At 58.1% G+C, this 17,516-nt stretch overlaps 1 protein-coding gene and 1 non-coding gene across 3 annotated transcripts in view; one reads left to right on the top strand and one right to left on the bottom strand.

Annotated features, from left to right (window-relative positions):
- Ccdc85c (coiled-coil domain containing 85C) overlaps positions 1 to 17,247 on the bottom strand; it is a 69,951-nt gene extending 52,704 nt beyond the window's left edge. For both annotated transcript variants that reach the window (XM_027946742.3, XM_071607552.1), the window contains exon 1: positions 16,243 to 17,247. In XM_027946742.3, the coding sequence (XP_027802543.1) occupies positions 16,243 to 17,029 (787 nt within the window). In that variant the 5' untranslated portion in view covers positions 17,030 to 17,247. The remainder of the gene's footprint in view (positions 1 to 16,242) is intronic.
- Trnal-caa (transfer RNA leucine (anticodon CAA)) lies at positions 11,982 to 12,055 on the top strand. The gene has a single exon. It is a non-coding gene; the product is annotated as a tRNA-Leu (tRNA).
- Positions 17,248 to 17,516: the final 269 nt, after the last annotated feature.

Raw genomic sequence — 17,516 nt, 5'->3', positions numbered from 1 at the left:
CCAGAGACAAGCGGGGTGGGGAATGAGTGCATAGAAGAAAGACAGAATCTGAGCTTGGGTCTGAAGTGAGTTCTCTGCACTGCCAGTAGTAAGCACTGCGCCTCTGTGAGACGTCACAACTGGCAGATCTTGGGTCGGGGGGCACACGGCAGCCCTGGTGAGGGCCAGATTATACATGATTTTAAAATTTCAATCACGAATTTTTCCATGTCCTCCAAGCTTTTCCCCAATGAAAAAAGAACTTGGAGGTACAGGTGACACTCTGTATCTCCACAAGTGACAGATCATGCAGGGAGGTGATAGGGGCGGGGGTGGAACCTGACAGGACCAGGTGAGATGGCAGCTGGTGGCTGTCCCCCCACCCTACCCAGGCAGGACGTCTGTCCAGTGTGATGGCCAGAGGCTGTGAGTCTCCTCACTGCAGTGGCCCTGCCTGTGTGCCCTCCCACAGAGCCAAAGAAGGGCCACCTTGCTCCCCACTCCCCACCCCAGAGGTGCTCATGTGGCCTGTCACACCAGCAGAGGTCCTGGACCCCCGAGCCCTACCAGGGGATCCCAGGGTATATTTAGAAGGCTGCATGCAGGCTTGCAAGGAGGCCACCCCTCCCAAATCCAAACAGCAACATCGGGGAGTATGACCCACCAGGAGACACCTGCCATGCAGAGCAGGCTACATAAAGTCCTGTGTAGCTTTAGGGACAAGAGGGGGCAGTGCAACGGATTCAGCTCAGGGGTCCTCTATCACCTGAGGCCCCTTTTTTGAGACAGGATCTCACTAAGTTGTAGCCTCAAACTTGTGATCCTCCTGCCTCGGACTCTATGTCCCTGAGGTCAGGCATGCGCCACCATGACAGGTTCCCATAAGATTTCTCCCATCACCCAACTTTCAAGTCCGTATAACTGATCCGCAGCCCACAGAGGGGGAAGTCACCCTCCAAGCAAGAACTGCCTCCTTACCATGCCATTCAGCAGCCAGTCCTCCAGGGTAAGTGAGGACATGTGCTAATTGGCAGCAACAGTGTCCCCACACGTCACAGTGATACACAGGGCTGTCTGGGCACGGGGGCGGAAGATGGTTATTTTTCTCAATTTTCTGTAATAAGCAGCAGTAGTTGTGGAGTCAGAAAAGTCACAGGGAGGGGAAGCTCCTCGACGTGCAGAGAAGCAAGCAGAGGCAGCGAGGTGGCGGCCACCGGTACCCCTGCTCTGCGGCTTCCCACGCTGGGACCCTGGCACCCTGCCGACAGGCCTGCACCCCGATTCCCCTTGAGCCTACGAGAGAACTAAGAAGCACCTCAGTGCTACCGAGTTGAATGCGTGAGGATTCAGAGCGCGTCCAGGGACTATCAGCTGCCACCCTCTCTACTACAGTGACAGTCAGTGTGTCACCCACACGTCTCGCTTGGCCCTCAACAGCCCATACTAGGAACAAACGAGGTGAGGCGCCCGGGTTTGGGTGGTTCATCTGGGATCACAGAGATGAAGCCAGGACCAGAGCTCAGATGCAAGGACCCTCTCCTAGACCTTCTTGGGGACGCTCAGGGTGCCCGTCAGGTAACCACGTCACCTCCTCGCTTAGGATCTGCCCAGCAATCAGCGGGACAGGGCTGCCTCAGTCCCTTGCCAAACACAGCAGGTAGGTGGGTGAGCCCCTTCTCCCCAGGACCTCAGGCCTGAAACTGGGACGTGGCCCTGCTCAGGGCCCAGGGCACCGAGCCCGCCAAGAGCAGCCCCTCCCCCACCCCACGCACAGCTTCTCGGGGCAGAACATTCGCTCCAGGTCACCCTCCCAGCTCGGAGCGATGCCCAGGCCAATCAGTAACAATGACTCCATGTGATGTTAAGGCCCGGAAATGGCAGCGCTCAGGGGACCTTGGGGGGCCCTATGGATGAGGCCCCAAGGAAGGGGCACCTGGCAGTGACTCCCAGGCCTTGTTGGGCCAGACCAGACCCTTGACTCCCAGGGCTGCCACCAAGAAGTCTGCCCCACCTCCTCCCCACACTCAAAGCCAATTAGGAGACAGCAAACCCCATAGGCCTCTCAAGCAGGGGCAAGCAGGACACCGCCCAGGGACTGGGACCAGAGGCCCAGGTCCATCTGCCACTAACGTCCCTCATGCTGGTGGCACTGGGGCCGAAGAAAACACAACACAGGATTTTGAAGGTTCAGATGCTAAACCAGGCAAGTTCTACTCCCACAGGCAGGAGACAGGCATAGGGGTGGGGCACTTGCCAAATGCCAGGCCTGGCACCCACTGGAGAGGCTCTGGTTCCTAATTTGCACATTTACGAGCATCCCCCACCCCCAGCCTACTGCTGAGGCCCTTAATGACAACTACGTCCATTTTTAGAAAGAAGACCTTTTTTTTTTTTTGGTACTGGGGATTGAACCCAGGAGTGCTCAACCACTCAGCCACATCCTCAGCCCTTTTCAATATTTTATTTTGAGACAGGGTCTCACTGAGGTGCTTAGGGCCTCACTAAGTTGCTGAGGCTGGCTTTGAACTCGTGATCCTCCCGCCTCAGCCTCCCAAGCCACTGGGATCACAGGCGCGCAGCACCGTGGCCGGCTTTAGGAAGAAGGCCCTTTCACGCACCGTCTGTGTGGCTGGGGCCGTGGAGAGCAGGGCTGTCCCCACAGGGGTGCCAAGAGCCCCCAGCCATCCCACTCAGGCTCCCACCTCCTGCTCCTCCACAGCCCCCACAGCTGCCCCTCAAGCCCCTGTCCGCCTTCCAGGGGCCAGTAGGAAGCTGTTCCTTTGTCACGGCCCCAAATCATGCCAGGTGGCCTCAGGACAACCAAAAGTCCCCTGCCCTTCTGTCCTGCTTGGTCCCGTGGTGGGCGTGGGAGGGAGTGGCCCCACAAGAGGGTACCTCACAGAGGACAGCCAGATCCACTCCCTCTTCCCCACAAACTGCCCCTGGGCCCGCTGCGGAAGGTATTGACAGGATAAAAGGCAAAGGCAGGAGGGGGGTGCCCAGGCCCACAGCCCAAGCTGCTCCTGCTTGAGCCAGGCACCCTGGGCCACAGCCCTGCTGCCCTGGTCACTCAGACTCAGGCCCTAGGAGCAGATCCCCATCCTCCACGAGGCAGTTAATTCCCGGCGAAGCCCGGTGGCTTGTGACAAGAAAACAGCTCAGGGCCTGATGCTAAGTCTGTCTCCTTCTAGGCCTTCGAGCAAGACCTTATTATTCAATTTATTTATTTATTAAGAAAAAAGAATCAAGAAATACCACACATGGATTTGTTCCGTCCCCCTATGCGATGGCCCTTAGAAAGCCCTCAGCCTCAGGCCTCCCAAGCAGGATTCTCCACTGGGCTCTTCCAGCTGCCAATCAGCACACCGCTGGGAGGAGGGGGGCTGGCGAGAGGGCATCTGGGCTGAGTACTGGAGGCTTCCCCACCGCAGCAGGATGCCAAACACAGCAGGCGGCCCTCCAGTTCTGCAGTCACCCTTGTCATGGTTTCACTTTCCTCAGTCTCAGTTACCCACAGTCAACCAGAGCCCAAATATATTAGATGGAAAATTCCAGAAATAATTCATAACTTTTAAATTGTTGCCATCCTGAGTAGCGTGATGAGATCTCATGCCATCCTCCTGCCTCTCCTGGAACATGAATCAACCTCGTCCAGTGTATCCACGCTGCATACACTACCCACCATTTCCGTCACCTGTGTAGTATTTATAGGGTTGGGTACTGGCTGCCGTTAGAGGCATCCACTGGGGTCTTGGAAAGCCTATGCCCATGGACAAGGAGGGACTTCTATACATTAGCACCTTTTGGAGGCAGATATAGGTCAGGCACTGGCCAAGGGTGACTGGCCTCAGCCTTGGCCCTGAGGGTGCCCAAACCACCTCCTCCTCAGCCCAGCTCCCAAGCCTGCGCGTCTCATTGAAGCGAACATGCAATGCACGTATATTGAGTCAGAGAAAAGGGAGCCCACAGACATAGGCAGGAGTCATCAGAGATCAGAGGCCTGGTCCACAGGAGTAAGGAAGGAGAGGCCAAGGTCACCATTCAAAAGAAGGAAGTGAGTCCCCTTCTCATTCTGCCCTGCCTTCAATGGCTGTGTCCCAGGGCCACTGTGGGGCCTGGCCGGTGAGGCCTGTGGGTGAGCTGGGGCAAGGAAGCCTCCTGGGGTGGGGACTGGGAGGAAAAGGATCCCTCTGGCTGCTGCCTTGGATTCTGGGTCAGATCAATCATCCCCCACCGAGGCACACTTGGAAGGTGACAGCCTGAAGCCAGAAACAGCCACTGCAGGTTCTTGAACCCTCACAGCAGGACTGTGGGAACAACCCTGGGCAGGCGAAGCTGGGCTGGGAGCAGCCACCGCGCAAGGTGATAACCAGGAGGGGCCCAGCCTTCTAGAACTTTCCCAAGTTCCTCGGGGGTCTCTAAGCACCACAGATCTGATCCACCCACAGGAAACTGGGCAGAGACCAACCAGAAATAAAGCCACCAAAGAGAGTGGCGTGAAAACATGTACCCAACCCGTAAAGCCCTCCCACAAATAAAAACGGCTTCAGGAACGAAGCACACGCAGTGTCACCTGGGTGACCTCTGAGGACGGATGAACAAGGGGAACGGAGTGCTCATAGGACAGCAGAGCTGCAGGGATGTCCAGAGACCCTCGCCTCCCGAGACCTTAGGTCCCACTCCACTTTATGCCCTTAGGTTCTGTGTGGCATTTCCTGACTGTGAACATGCATTAAAGTTTATTATTTTTTTAAAGGCCTCAGAAGGAACGTCGCCAAACCTACGACCAGGGTTCTTCATCTTTCCTGAGCCCTGGGACGCTTTCAGCCTCAGATGAAAGCAAAGGACAGTGTCCCAAGGAAAGTGCTTGAGTGCACAGTCACCTCAGAGGCTGGGGTTCCCTGAAGCCCACCAGCCCCTTGGCTAAGGGATCCTGAGAACACAGCAGGTGATGGCTGCAGAGGCCACTGACCAGTGGTCAGTGCAAGAAAGGAGAACAAGGCTCACTGGAGATAGTAGGGACTGCCTGGGGCAGCTCCCTCCTGTCCCCAGCCCCAAAACTAAGCAGCAGGCCAGGAAGTTCCTGTGCCACGGGGGTCCTGGGAGTCAAAGAGACAGCTGCAATCAGCAGAAGAGCAGACCCGTGGGATGGCCACTCTCCTGCCTCTCCCTGCTCACACAGTTTGGGCTGCACGGAAAACAAGGGGTCTTTCATGCATGTGCCCACAACCCTCGGCCCCACACAGCTCGGGCGGATCACGTTGCCCACAACCAGGTCAGCACTCCCGCCACAAGCTCTTAATTCAGTGGAAAGGAATTAGCAGCTCTGCAGGTCCAAGAGGCACCCAAGCCAGGGATCACCCTGGAGGGCGGGGAGCACCCCAGGGCCCCCTGATCACCCTCCTGGAGGGATGCACCCACCTGCCAGCAGGAGGAATTCTGACAGGACACAATGGAGGGGCCCAGCTGAGCCAGAAATGCCCCCCAGGAGGAGAGGAGAACAGAAGGCCTGGGCAGCAGAGACACTGGGAAACTCCAGGGACACGGACAGGAGGCGTCCCCGCCACAGCTCCCCCTCCACCAACAGTGCCCCTGCACGTCCAGAGTTAGACAAGCGCTTAGAAGGGGCTTTCCCGAGACCCTCCCACCACGAGGTCAGGGATGCTCTATGGGCCCTTTTGTGGAGTGAAGCCACCCCTTGCAGGGCACAGGGCTGGGAGCTAGGTGGACGGCCTGAGTCCCCAGGCTCCTAGACCCAGTCTCACTCTGGCCTATGCCACTAGGAATACCCTGATGTCACCCCCCCTGATGTCACCCTGATCACCAGTTCCCCTCCCCCCACACACACACACACAAAGCAAAGGCAGACGAGGCTGCGGTGAGCAGAGGGACCAGGACCAGGCCCAGGGCCAGAGCCCCAGGTGTGGTGTGTAATGGCCTCACTGCAGACAGCTGGACCCAGGCAGCTCACTTGACCCCTAGAGGCGCCTGCCCGCTTGCCAGTCTCAGCCGCGGCTGCCACAGGGAATCAACGGCACGCACGGAGGCAGGAGGGAAACCATGCTCGAAGCCTATCAGGATGTGGCTGGGGCGGGTCTGCATCCTCCAGAAGGGGAGAGCCGGCAGGGAGTGTGGCGCTGGCCCGTGTCTGTTCTCCCAACACCCCGCTCCACCCCACCAGCTTAAAAGCCATTTTCTTTGTTTTCTGATCCTGCATCCTTCTTGGCCTCATTTTGAGAAGAGGAAGCTGGCAGTGAGAACGAGCTCGCTGGGCTCTGCCGGTGCCAGGGAGACCCTGGGGCTGGGCGCCCTCCCTGAGTCTGGGTTTTCTGCACAGACGTGTGGACCCACCCCCCACGCCCACGGCTCATGGCCACCAGCCATCTCCTGCACACAGGGGGACCTGGCACCACCACCACAGGGACACCTCCAGGAGCCCGGCTCAGGGCGCCAGGGGATGAGGGCTGCGGGTCACGTGCCCTGTGGCCTGTTCTCCTCAAGGGCTGACCTAAGCCTCAGCAGGACGGTGGGGTTTCAGCAGGTCCAGGGGCAGGAGAGGGCCATTTATGGGACAAGCAGGTCCAGGGTCAGAACTCTACAGCCAGGCGGAGAAGTCAGGAAGGCTGGCACTGGAGTCCCTGACACCATGCTCAGGTGTCAAGACTTCCTTCTGGGGACAAGTGGGAGGCGCACGGCCCAGGGAAGGACGGTCTAGCCCAGCGCTGCCCCGTAGGACTCCCAGTGATGGAGCACTCGTCATCTCACTGCTGACAAGGTCCCGAACACACACGGTGCCCAGTGAGGCTGAGAAGCTAGAAGGTCTTGTGCCACTTAATTGTAATTAAACTGAACTGAAGGGCTAGTGGGCAGCTCAGGGCCAGAGCCAGGAGACCTCGAAGCAGAGGTGGCCACGGGTGCAGCAGAGGCTCAGGAACACAGGTGAGAGAGGCAGGGTCCCAGGCCCAGAAAGGTGAAGTGGAGAGGACAGTGACCATCCGCGGCGCCGCCTAGGACGGTGTTCCCACCAGCCACAGGGGCTGGAAAGGGGAGGCTGGAGAAGAAGCCACCCTGCCCAGGGTCTGGGGCTGCCCAGGGCAAGAAGCAACACAAATTTCCTTCCAAGGAGAAGGAGGGGCCCCAGGGACAGGATGGAAGAGGGGAGGGGTTTTCTTTGATTGCTCTGCATCAGGAAACAGGAGCCTGTGTCCAGGGTAAAAGCCCAAAAGGAGATAATGCGGGGCTGGGGGGGCACAGGAGGGTCTGGGCAAAGGCAAGGGGGCCAGGCCTCGGGGAGAAGGGGGACACTGCAAGAGGGAGAGATCTGCCTCTTAATTCTCTGTCCCAGCATCAAAGTGGTGTGCGTGCACTCTAGAAAATACGGGAAATACAGGAAAAGGAGAAAGGCTGGGGGGGTGGGGGGCGGGGGCTTCCTATTGTCCCACCAGCTACCAAGGGATATGAAGCAGCCAAGCAGCGGGAAATGGAGTCCTGGCGCGGGCAGCGTGGCCGGAACCTGCCACAAAGGGCCACTCCCAGAGAGGGCTCATTAGGGAGGCCCGCCGGTGCCGCGCATGGTGACAGGCGGGCTCATTCAGGGCCCACACACAATCGCAGCCTTGTGGCGAGCAGGGGAGCAGGACGTTCGCAGGAGCCTCTGATTCCTAGACAAGAGCAGGCCTCCTTCTTGCCTTACCACCTGGGAGCCGGCAGAAAGATAGATTTGGGGAGACAAAGAGATGCGTCCCCTGACAGTGGCTGGTCTATTTTTGGAAATGGGTCGACTCTTTACAGCTGCATCTCAGTGCCACCAATCCAGCCTGCATCTGCCCCGGTGAATAAGTCTAAAGAGTCCCGCTTCGGGGCAGCCGAGTGCCAGCCACTGGGGTGTGGGAGGCGGAGCCCCACCGTGGCAGTGCAGCCTGGCAGTCCCTGAGGGCTCCCAGGGTAGACAGCTGGGTGCCAGCCAGGCTGCACCACTGCAGAGCCAGCACTGGGGACCCTGCAGAGCTTCCCATTGTGGCCTGGAAGCCCCCAGCTGAGCACAACAGAGCCACCTCCCTGAGCATCCTCGCAGAAAATGTCAATGAGGGAGCAACCCGAGCAGGCCGTCTCAGTCTTGCCACTAGTATGAACTGATACCGCCTTCAGGCCCAGCCCACCAGGCCCCAGGATGCCCCTCCATGGGGCAGTGTCCTCCCCAGCTGACCTGCTGACTGGGTCCATCTCCAGCTCATGTGACCCCTGCAGGCCCTTCAGATGTTCTCCTGCATCTTCCCAGAAGGGCTCTGGCCAGTGGGCAGGACTCCAGGAGCCCTGGCGATCACAGGTCCATCTCTGAGGCCAGGCCCAGATGCACCATTTCTTAAGCCCACAGAACACCAACATATAGCCATGGTGAGGAACCACCAGTAAAAGCAAAAAAGGTATCTTTTTTAGAGTGATTAAGGGGAATGGGGAAGGCAGGGTTGAGCAAATCACCACCATGGCAGGCTAGATTAGGGGGACATAATTAAACACCATCTGGTGCCAAGTACAGCAAGTGGGAAAAGAAAAGGGGGTCACAAGTGCCTTGACCACCATCCAGCTTAATAAACAAAGGAGGGGGCACCTTATCCACTCACCCACCCCCCCAGCTCCAGCACTGACTGCACACCTACTATACACAAGGAAGACTGGGCTCTGCCCTCGGGAACCTACAGCCTGGGAGGGACCCACTGGCAAACAGAGGAACTTGCTGAGGACAGGCAGCCTTGTCCCCAGCAAACCCGCCCCAGGAGTCAGCACCCAGTGTTCTCTGGCCCTCAAGCCAGCACCCAGGCCTTTACCAGAGTTAGCCAGATGGGGAGGCAGGTAATTCCATCAGGCCACAGAGGGAGAGGCTGACCCAGGCAGGGGTCTCAGTTGAGCCAGCATCTGGACAGGTCACCATCTCAAAGCCTCAGAGCAGCACCATGCTGTCACAGGCAGCCTCACCATGCCACCCCACCACCCCAGTGGTCAGTCCCCCGACCTGCCCCAAGCTGGGGACCAAACACCAGGGAAGAAACAAAACACTATCTTTGGGGCCTAGAAAGAGAATTCCCAGAAATATAAAAGGCTGGCTCCAGGCCACCAATGTGATTGCAGCAGGGCAGAGAGGTGGCCCTGTCCTGTGACGGAGTCTGTGTAACCTGGGTCTGGACCCTCAATGCCACCCAGCCCAGCCTCCCATCTTACAGAGGAGAGAATGCTGGCCCAGGGCGCCGAATTTCAGTCACCCTGTCCTAAGCTGCCAGCACACCTGAAGAGCCCAGGAGCCATCCAGAGCACAGAGAGGGCAGGGTCTGGTGAAGAAACACACCAGGAGGCAGGGCAAACAGCACAGGCAGGGTTGCAGGACAGGACCTCCCAGTCCATCTCCATTCCCACCACTGGCCCCATGTGACTTCATGTGGCTCACCTCACCATGCTGAGCCTATTCCCAACCAATGGAGATCCCCACTGATGTGAGTGGCCAGTGAGATTAAACAAAGCAGGCTGGGTATGGTGGCACATGCCTGTAATTCCAGAGAATTGGGAGGCTGAGGCAGGAGGACCACAAGTTCAAGACCAGCCTCAGCAACTTAATAAGGCCCTGAGCAACTCAGTGGGACCCTGTCTCAAAATAAAACATAAAAAGGACTGGGGATGCAGCTCAGTGGTTAAGCGCCCCTGGATTCAACCCCCAGAAACACACACACACATACACACACACACACACAGCAGATCTCAGAGCGGGACAGGCACACATTTGGTTCCAAAAGACATTTTTGGAAACTGCCCCTCAGTGTCAAGCTGGGATTTAAGAGGACCAGGGAGGGACTCAGCCTTGCAAGCTCACAAACACTGTCAGGAATGACAAACAGTGGACCCTGGGTGGGGCGGGGCTGCCAGGGCTCCCCCACTGCACCATGTGGCCAACCTGGGCCCTGTCCCCTTCCTTCCCCAATCTCAGTGTCTGAGGGCTCCTGCAGCTGGCTCGGGGTTTCCAGCTCTCGGGATCCTGGCATTTCCTCCTTCTAAGATACCATCAGTGGTGGATGCACCAACTGCTCCAAGAACATTTCCCAAGGAAGGGGGCAGACCTCTCAGTAAATGCTCACGTGGATTCCCAGACACACCCCACGGCGCAACAGAGGAAACGGCCCATCTTGAACTAAGCAAACAGCAGTCCATCCCAGCCTCTGGGGAACAGGGAAGAAGGATCAGGAAACTGACCTCAGCCTCCAAGGGCCTTCACCTGAGCACTTCATTAGGCACCACCCCTTTGTAAACAGTGGCTAGTGCATCTGCAGGGGGATCAACAACCCCCGACCTTTCTGCTCTGCTCCCCAGGGAGATGGAGATCATCAGAGACTGGGGAAGAGTAGGCACCCATCCCTGGGTGACCCTGCTCCAGGCCTGCCCAGAGCCCTCTGCCTGTGGGGACAGGGGATATGTGACAATGACCAGTTCTGGGTGCTTTCTGAGGGAAGGGGAAGCACTCCTGACATTCTGGAATAAAAGGAGAATCCATCCTATCAACGAGACACTTATTCCTCTGTCCCAAGCCTTTTGGGAAGCCACTGGGATCCCTTCTCCGTGATGCACCAGGGAGATGGGAATTAGATACCTGCCAGTCTGAGGTCCAAGGGAGGTCCCTGCACAGATCCCAGACATCCACCCTGGCTGTAGGAAGGGAAGAGCAGCCATGGGCCACGACTATTCTCTGAGCGGGCAGAGAATGCAGAGAGACCATGTCGGCCAGGGGGACAGCCAGCATCTCCCACAGGTGCTGACCTGCCTGAGCCCCTCATCGGCTCAGGACCACCTGACCCTACAGGTCAGAAGTCCAAGGAGGAAGACAGGGGCTGGGGTGCAGAGCACGGAACAGATCCACCAGGTCGGTACACCTACAGAGAAAGTTCTGTCCTGCAGCCACTGTCTTAGCTATGGTCATCCCTAGAGGTCCAAGCTTCCTCCCCCTTACCTCTGAGAGTCCCCAGACTGATGCTCCTGAACTGCCACTCCCCAAGCCAGATGACATGAATCACATGCAGGAGGCGCTGGGAACGGGGTGTAGTAAATGCTCACTAATTATCTGCTAATGTTTCCCTTCCTGTTTGAAGGGCAAGTTCTGTCACCACCTCCAAATCCCACTTCCCAGCTGCCCTGACAACATCGCCCCACCCTCCACCTGACAATTTTCTGCCAGCACAATCAAAGATTCCGAGAGCTGTGGGAGGGTGTCCACAAGCCCCATCCACATGGGGCTCAGGAATGCCCTTCACCAGGTGGGTGCTAGCACACCTCCCCTAAAGGAGAGCTCCCAGCTTTGGAGCCCACATGGTCCACCTTCACCACGTTTTGTGGGGCTGAAGTCTGAACCACTGGAACTTTGCTCTCACCCCCAATCCTGGCACCTAAGGGCGACAAACAGCACCCCCACCCCCACCATGACCTGAGTGTGCTCTTCAGGCCTTGGGCTCTCAAAACCCTGGTCCAGACCCCACTTCCAGACCTTAGCGGAATGCCATCTTCCTTCTATTCAATTAGACCAGGACCCTGGCTCTGAGACAGCGCTGGGTACAAGGGCCCCACTCACGACCTGTGTCTGGTAATTCCCCACCCACGCCCCAGAGAGGCCAATCCACAGGAGGCCAGGCCAAAAATGGAAGATCACAAAACCCATCCTTTAGAGTCCATTTCTAGGACCAGGATATTATTATTCTCAGGATACAGATGAAGCCACCAAGGTTGAGAAGGCTTGGTAAGCTCCAAAGTCACAGAACAGTAGCCAGGCCAGATTCACCCAGAGCTCTCTGACCCTGGAGCCAGAGCCCCAGCCAGCAGCGACACTGCCCTGGTCATGCCCAGAGCTGAGTGCTGTCGCCTGGAGATCAGCTACGCTGCAGTTTTCACAGGTCAGCACACTCCCCCTTCCCTCAACCCAAGGTCTGGTCATGTTTTCCCACTTTGCAGATGAGAAAACAGAGGCCCTGGGCTGGGGATATAGCTCAGTTGGTAGAGTGTTTGCCTCAAATGCACAAGGCCCTGGGTTCAATCCCCAGCACCACAAAAAAAAAAAAAAAAAGAGAGAGAGAGAGAAAACAGAGGTCCCACACAGGTTCAAGAACTTGCCTAAAGTTAGACATTCGCTGTGCAAATGAGCAGCACAGACGTGGTGCTTAACAGCCCACAGGTAGAAGAGAGAGCCGAGCAACAACTGACTTCCTCCCAGAGCATGCTGGTCCTGGGACAATATTGGGTCTGGGAGCTCAGGGACCCAGCGTGGTAAGGGTTCTGGCACCATGAGCACTGCTGTGAGAAGCCAGTCCACAGCAGAGGAGTGAGGGAACGCAAGAATCACAAGGAAGGAGGGTCACCCCTTTACACAGGCAGCTGTGGCAGGGAACAGGATGGCAGGAAAGGGCTCAGGGCCTTCGGAAGAGGAGCCACCCTGCTCTGTACACGGCCTCGCCTCCAGAACTTGCTAGGCAGCAGGAACAGGGCAACAGGCTCCGGTGGCTGGCACAGGAGACCCAAGACTCATCCCAGGCCCCAAAGGCCAAGACCTAGAGCCACACACCTAATCAAGCCTCAATTTCCCCAGTGCTGAGGCCTCCATCCTGGGACCATTCGGAAGCAGAATGACTAGAAAGCTCTTTGTGGGAAACTGTAAAGCGCTGGGTGGGCCCCCTGACTGACAGCTCCTCAGATGGACCCTCTTTTGTGCATGGTCCTGGGGGCCCAGAACTCCAAGGCCATGGACAGATCCCTCAGGGTCAGGTGCGGGGAGGAAGAAGCTTATGTAACTCACCCCATTATCTTCAGTGACCTTTGCTCCGGGTAGCTGGGCTTAGGAGAGGCGGCCTTATTAGCCACACACAGGCCCCACAGAAAAGGCCCATTCAGGGCTGGTATACTCTGTCTTTTTTTAAAGGCCCAAACTACCCCTGCCCCACCCTCCCTTTTAAAAACACAAGCCGGAGAACTAACCCAGCTCCTTTTGAGAAGCTCAAAATTTCAACCCAAACTTTAAAAAGTAAATGGCACCCATTCATGGGCTTGCCAGAGGTTTCTCTGGGTCAGCCACAAGGGAACAAGTCATGGGGCATGAGGAGGGCAGGACAGGTCTGGGGGTAAGGAGGAGCAATGGGGTTCATGGGGTGGGGGAAGGGCAGGGAAAAGAAATGAAAATTCTTTTGTCTGCAGATCACATCAGTTCCAGGGGGGAACCCGAATTTCTGACGTTTGAGCTTCTCAAAGTACAACACTGGCATGGAGCAGATAGCATCCTAGCTGGTCCAGACCTCAGACAGCCTAGGCCAGACCTCCAGCAAAAACTGCTCAGGAGAGAGTCCTATTTGCATACACATTCACAGGCCCGCCAGGCCTGCCTCAGCCAAGGGACTGCCTTGAATACAGATGGCCATGTCCCACCACTGCCACTTGAAGCCTCCCCAGAGAGGACTCTGGACCACGATAGTCCAGCAGCAGGTGTAGCTACACATAAAGCTCAGGTGCAAACCTTCAGGCAGGCTACCTAAACTGCAAGCAGAGTCTGGCAGTGAAGCCAAGTCATGTCTAACAAGCTCCCAGGACGCCAGCAACTACTGAGACCCACAGTGTACAGAGGCCGACCTCATTGACCTCGTGTGAGTAAAGGGGCCCTTTGGGTTCTGCCTCACCCTCCAGAAGAGAAGCAGAGAGAGGCTGGGCAAAGTGGACTAACTTGCCCAAGGCAGGTGAAGAAGCCAAGATTCTAAGCAAGGCAGCCTGATGCTCTGGGAAGGGGGGTTCTCCACCATCTGCTCAGCGGTCACCAAAGCAAGCGACATCTCCCAGCATGGAGAAAGAGGGCAACACTGGGTCAGGAATCAAGAATGGGGACCCACCAGGGTGCCCTGACTGATAGCTAAGGTGAATGACGACAGGCCAGAGCAGATGACCTGATGGAGACCCCACCTAGGACAAGTACTTCCAATGGCAGCTGTCTTCCAAGGCAAGGCCAGAACCTCTCTGAGCCTCCACTTGCATGTCTGCAAAGCGAGGCTAATATTACCTCTGTGAGCATGAACTGAGCCCAGGAACCAAGGCACAAGCCCACTCACTACCTTCTCCACTTTCACCAGTACCTGGACAGAGGCTCCTTTCCTCGTTCAGTTCAGCCATGAACCTCACCAACTTAAAGCTACAGGTCCCAGGATTGAAAAGCCTGGTTTCTAGAGAAGGGCCTTTCCTGGTCCTGGGCATTCTGTTCCTATTGGTAGGAGAACATCTCAAGGCCACCCATGGCTTTAAAAGACAAAACAAAACAAGAAATCCCAGCTGTAACTGAAATGTGTGATGATAATAATGCCGAGTTTTCATTTTCCCCCAAAGCAAAGCTTTGCTGCTGCAAAATCTGCAGCAGACCTGTTCCAAGTGGACCTGGGACTTGGGGATTCTGCAGGAAACCTGATACCTCCACACCTACCAGGGCCCAGGGGGTGGAAAACCCGGAGTCTAGCCTAGCCTTCCTCTCCTGCATTATTCACTGCTGCAACTGAAACTCTGGGCCAGACCCAGATGTGTCTCCTTGCACAAAACATGCCAGACCTTCCCTGCACATCAGCTAGGACACTCAAGCCCTCCACCGTCCCGCAGAGAATCGCTCTTGCCAAGTGTCATGGATGACGCAGCTGAAAACCAGAAACATTTCATTTCCAGACAGAGGGCTGCAAACACTCCCTCCTTAACTGCACTTGGAGAAACTGAGGCCCAGGAAACTGACCCTCCCAAAGATGAGGTCAAAGGGGCCAAGGAACTCTAAATAACAGGTGCATTCCCCCCAAAATTAAACCACCTAACTTTGAGCTACTGGAGCTGGCTTTAAGAAGCCTGGGATTGGAGGCGGGGTGGTTGTAGTGTTACAAAAAGAAACCTGAGTTGTAGTGGTAGATGGCTAATCAGTAACAAAATATCCCTCCAAACCCAGACCTGCCTTGAACTCAGGCTTAGGGGGGTAAATAAAGGAAAATCTGCTATGCTGTCCCTCACCTCCACAGGTATAACCTCCACTCTTCTTTTTCCCACCCGCAATATGCTTTCAGAGTCACTCAGTTATCAAACCAAAGAGAAAGTGTCCCTCCATGGCTCAGGCTATCACTTTGAGGACAAGCAGTTAGTTAAAGTGTATATATATATATATATTTCTCTGAATTGGGAAAAAGCTTTAAGGAGAACCAGAAAGAGCTGCTTGTCCCCCACCACCAGGAAAATAATTCAGGCAGTAGCAACTGCCATCAGAACCAGGAAGAAGCCTCCAAAAACGTGAAAGAACAGGGAGGCCCGTCATCCACCAGGCAGGAGAGGAGGGAAGGGGCAGGGCAGAGTCAGTGAGCAGAGGGCAGGGACAGGGGCAGGCTGCTGGGCTCCCAGACCCCAGAGCAGGACACCCTCTGCAGCAACATGGCTGAAGATAGTGCTGTGCCTTCCTGAAGATCCTCCCATCCACACCCTAGCCACAGATGACCGCTGTACTTCCTGTAAGGCGGTCAACAGTTTACAAACCCTTTCAGGAGCCTTATCTCCACCACAAATCCAGGAGGCAGGGATCATCCTCTCCACTTTACAACTAAGGAAACTGAGGCACACAGAGGCGAAAAGCCAGAATCCATTCCAACTACATCTCTAAATCTCAGAGCCTTGAGAAAGACCCCCGGCCAGAAGTGCAGAACTCTGGTCAGCAGCCTAGGTGTCAAACCTGCCTTTGGTCTGCAGCCCCGTGAGAGCCCAGGATGCAGCTGGGGAAAGCAGAGGCGCAATGCAGTCACAGCACCCCTGCGGATGTCCCTTGAGGTTGGGGGACGCCTGTTGCTCCAAGTATGGGGAAATTCTTTTGTGCCCCAAAGCGCCTTTTAGTTTTTTTCATGAAGATCCTTGGGTCCCGGGACAAGGATTTCCAACCTGGGATGAAGCCCCCGGCCAGCGCCGCCGTGCTGCACTGTAACACCCACAACTCCGCAGGCTAGAAACTTTTCTAGGACAGCGCCGGCCGCGGATTCTAACCTGGACAGGAACACGCATCATCACTTGACCAACTACCCCCACCCAAAGCCCCATGCAGGTGAATTTGGGTTCGCCCGGACCGAGTGCGACGCCAGCTGAAGATACCGGGTCCAGGACTAGCGCCTCTCCCCACCCCAGGGCCGCACGAACCCGAGCCGCCAGCGCGGCTGCAGCCCTGCGAACCCGCACAGGGCGGCAGGTGGTTATCCTCACCGTGCAAGCCGTTGGGGATGCTGCGGTGGTGTGGCGGAGCCGACAGGTCGTCCAGGGACCGGCGTGTGGCTCCAGCCTTGCCGTCGGGAGCCTTGTGAGGCCCAGAAGACAGGAGAGCGGGTGGGACGTGGTGGTGGTGGTCGGGGCTGCCGCCGCTGCCAGCGCTCGACGTGCTGCTGCCGTCGCCCACGTCGCGGGCCCCGGCGCCCGCCGCGCCGCCCGCCAGTGGCCCGCTCAGGCTGGCCTGGCTGTCGATGGAGCTGCGGGAGCCCGCACCTCCGGCGCCGCTGCCGCCCGCGCCCCCCGCCGCAGCCAGGGCAGTGCGCTCCTCGTCCAGCAGCAGTACCAGCTCCTTCAGCTCCAGGTTCTCGCGCAGCAGGGCCTCCTGGCGGGCCTCGAGTTCCCGCAGCTTCTGCTGCGAGCGGGCCACCTCGTGCCACACGGCGCCGGCCGCGTGGCGCCCAAAGCGCTGCCACTCACGCGCCAGCTTGCGCCCCTTCTGCCGGTCGTCGTCGAGGAAACAGCAGAGCTCTCGGAGCTCCTGGTTGTCGTCCTGCAGCCTCTGGTTCACGTCCTTGAGGCCGCGGATCTCCAGCAGGTGCTGCTGCAGCCTCCGGTTCACGTCGCGCATCAGGCCGCCGTGCTCCAACATGAGGCCCACCTTCTCGCCCTCCGCGCGCCGCAGCCGCCGCGCCAGCTCCTCCTTGCTCCAGCGCAGCAGCTCCTCGTCCGGTACCTGGCTCAGCTCCTCCGACGCCGACGCCGCCCCCGCCGGGGGCTTCGCCATGGCGGGGCCGTCACCGCGGCATCGCCCTCGCCCTCGCCGGGCCGGCGCTCCCCGCGCGGGGGCTTGGCTGGGCCGGTTAGCGAGCGGGCGGGGGACGGACAGGGGCGCCTGCGGCCAGCCCCACGCTGCCTCACGCGCCCTCACGCAGCACCCGCCTGGGCCGCCCGGGAGCCCGCGCGCCTCAGGGCTCTGGAGCGAGGACGACTGCTGCGTCGGCGGCCGCGGTGCCGGGGTTCTCCAGGCTCGGGCGAAGCAGGCGGAGGACCGCCCCCGGCCCAGCTCCCGGAGCCCCAGCCGCTCCGCCCACCCCGGGCGGGGAGGGGGCGGGGCGCCGCGGGCCGGCCCCGCCTCCGGGGGAGTGCGGGGGGCGGGCGGAGGCGCGGCCGGCCCCCACGTCCCCCATTGCCGTGCGCCCGCCCGCCCGGCGCCCTGCCAAAGGCGCGTTGGAGCCGCGGTCCCGCCCTCTCGCCCGTCCGATTGGGCCTCT

The sequence above is a fragment of the Marmota flaviventris genome, chromosome 2 (assembly GCF_047511675.1).
Source record: "Marmota flaviventris isolate mMarFla1 chromosome 2, mMarFla1.hap1, whole genome shotgun sequence".
In the NCBI taxonomy this organism is placed as follows: Eukaryota; Metazoa; Chordata; class Mammalia; order Rodentia; family Sciuridae; genus Marmota; species Marmota flaviventris.
The sequence above is the reverse complement of the archived record's forward strand: the minus strand, read 5'-3'. Positions and strand labels throughout refer to the sequence as shown.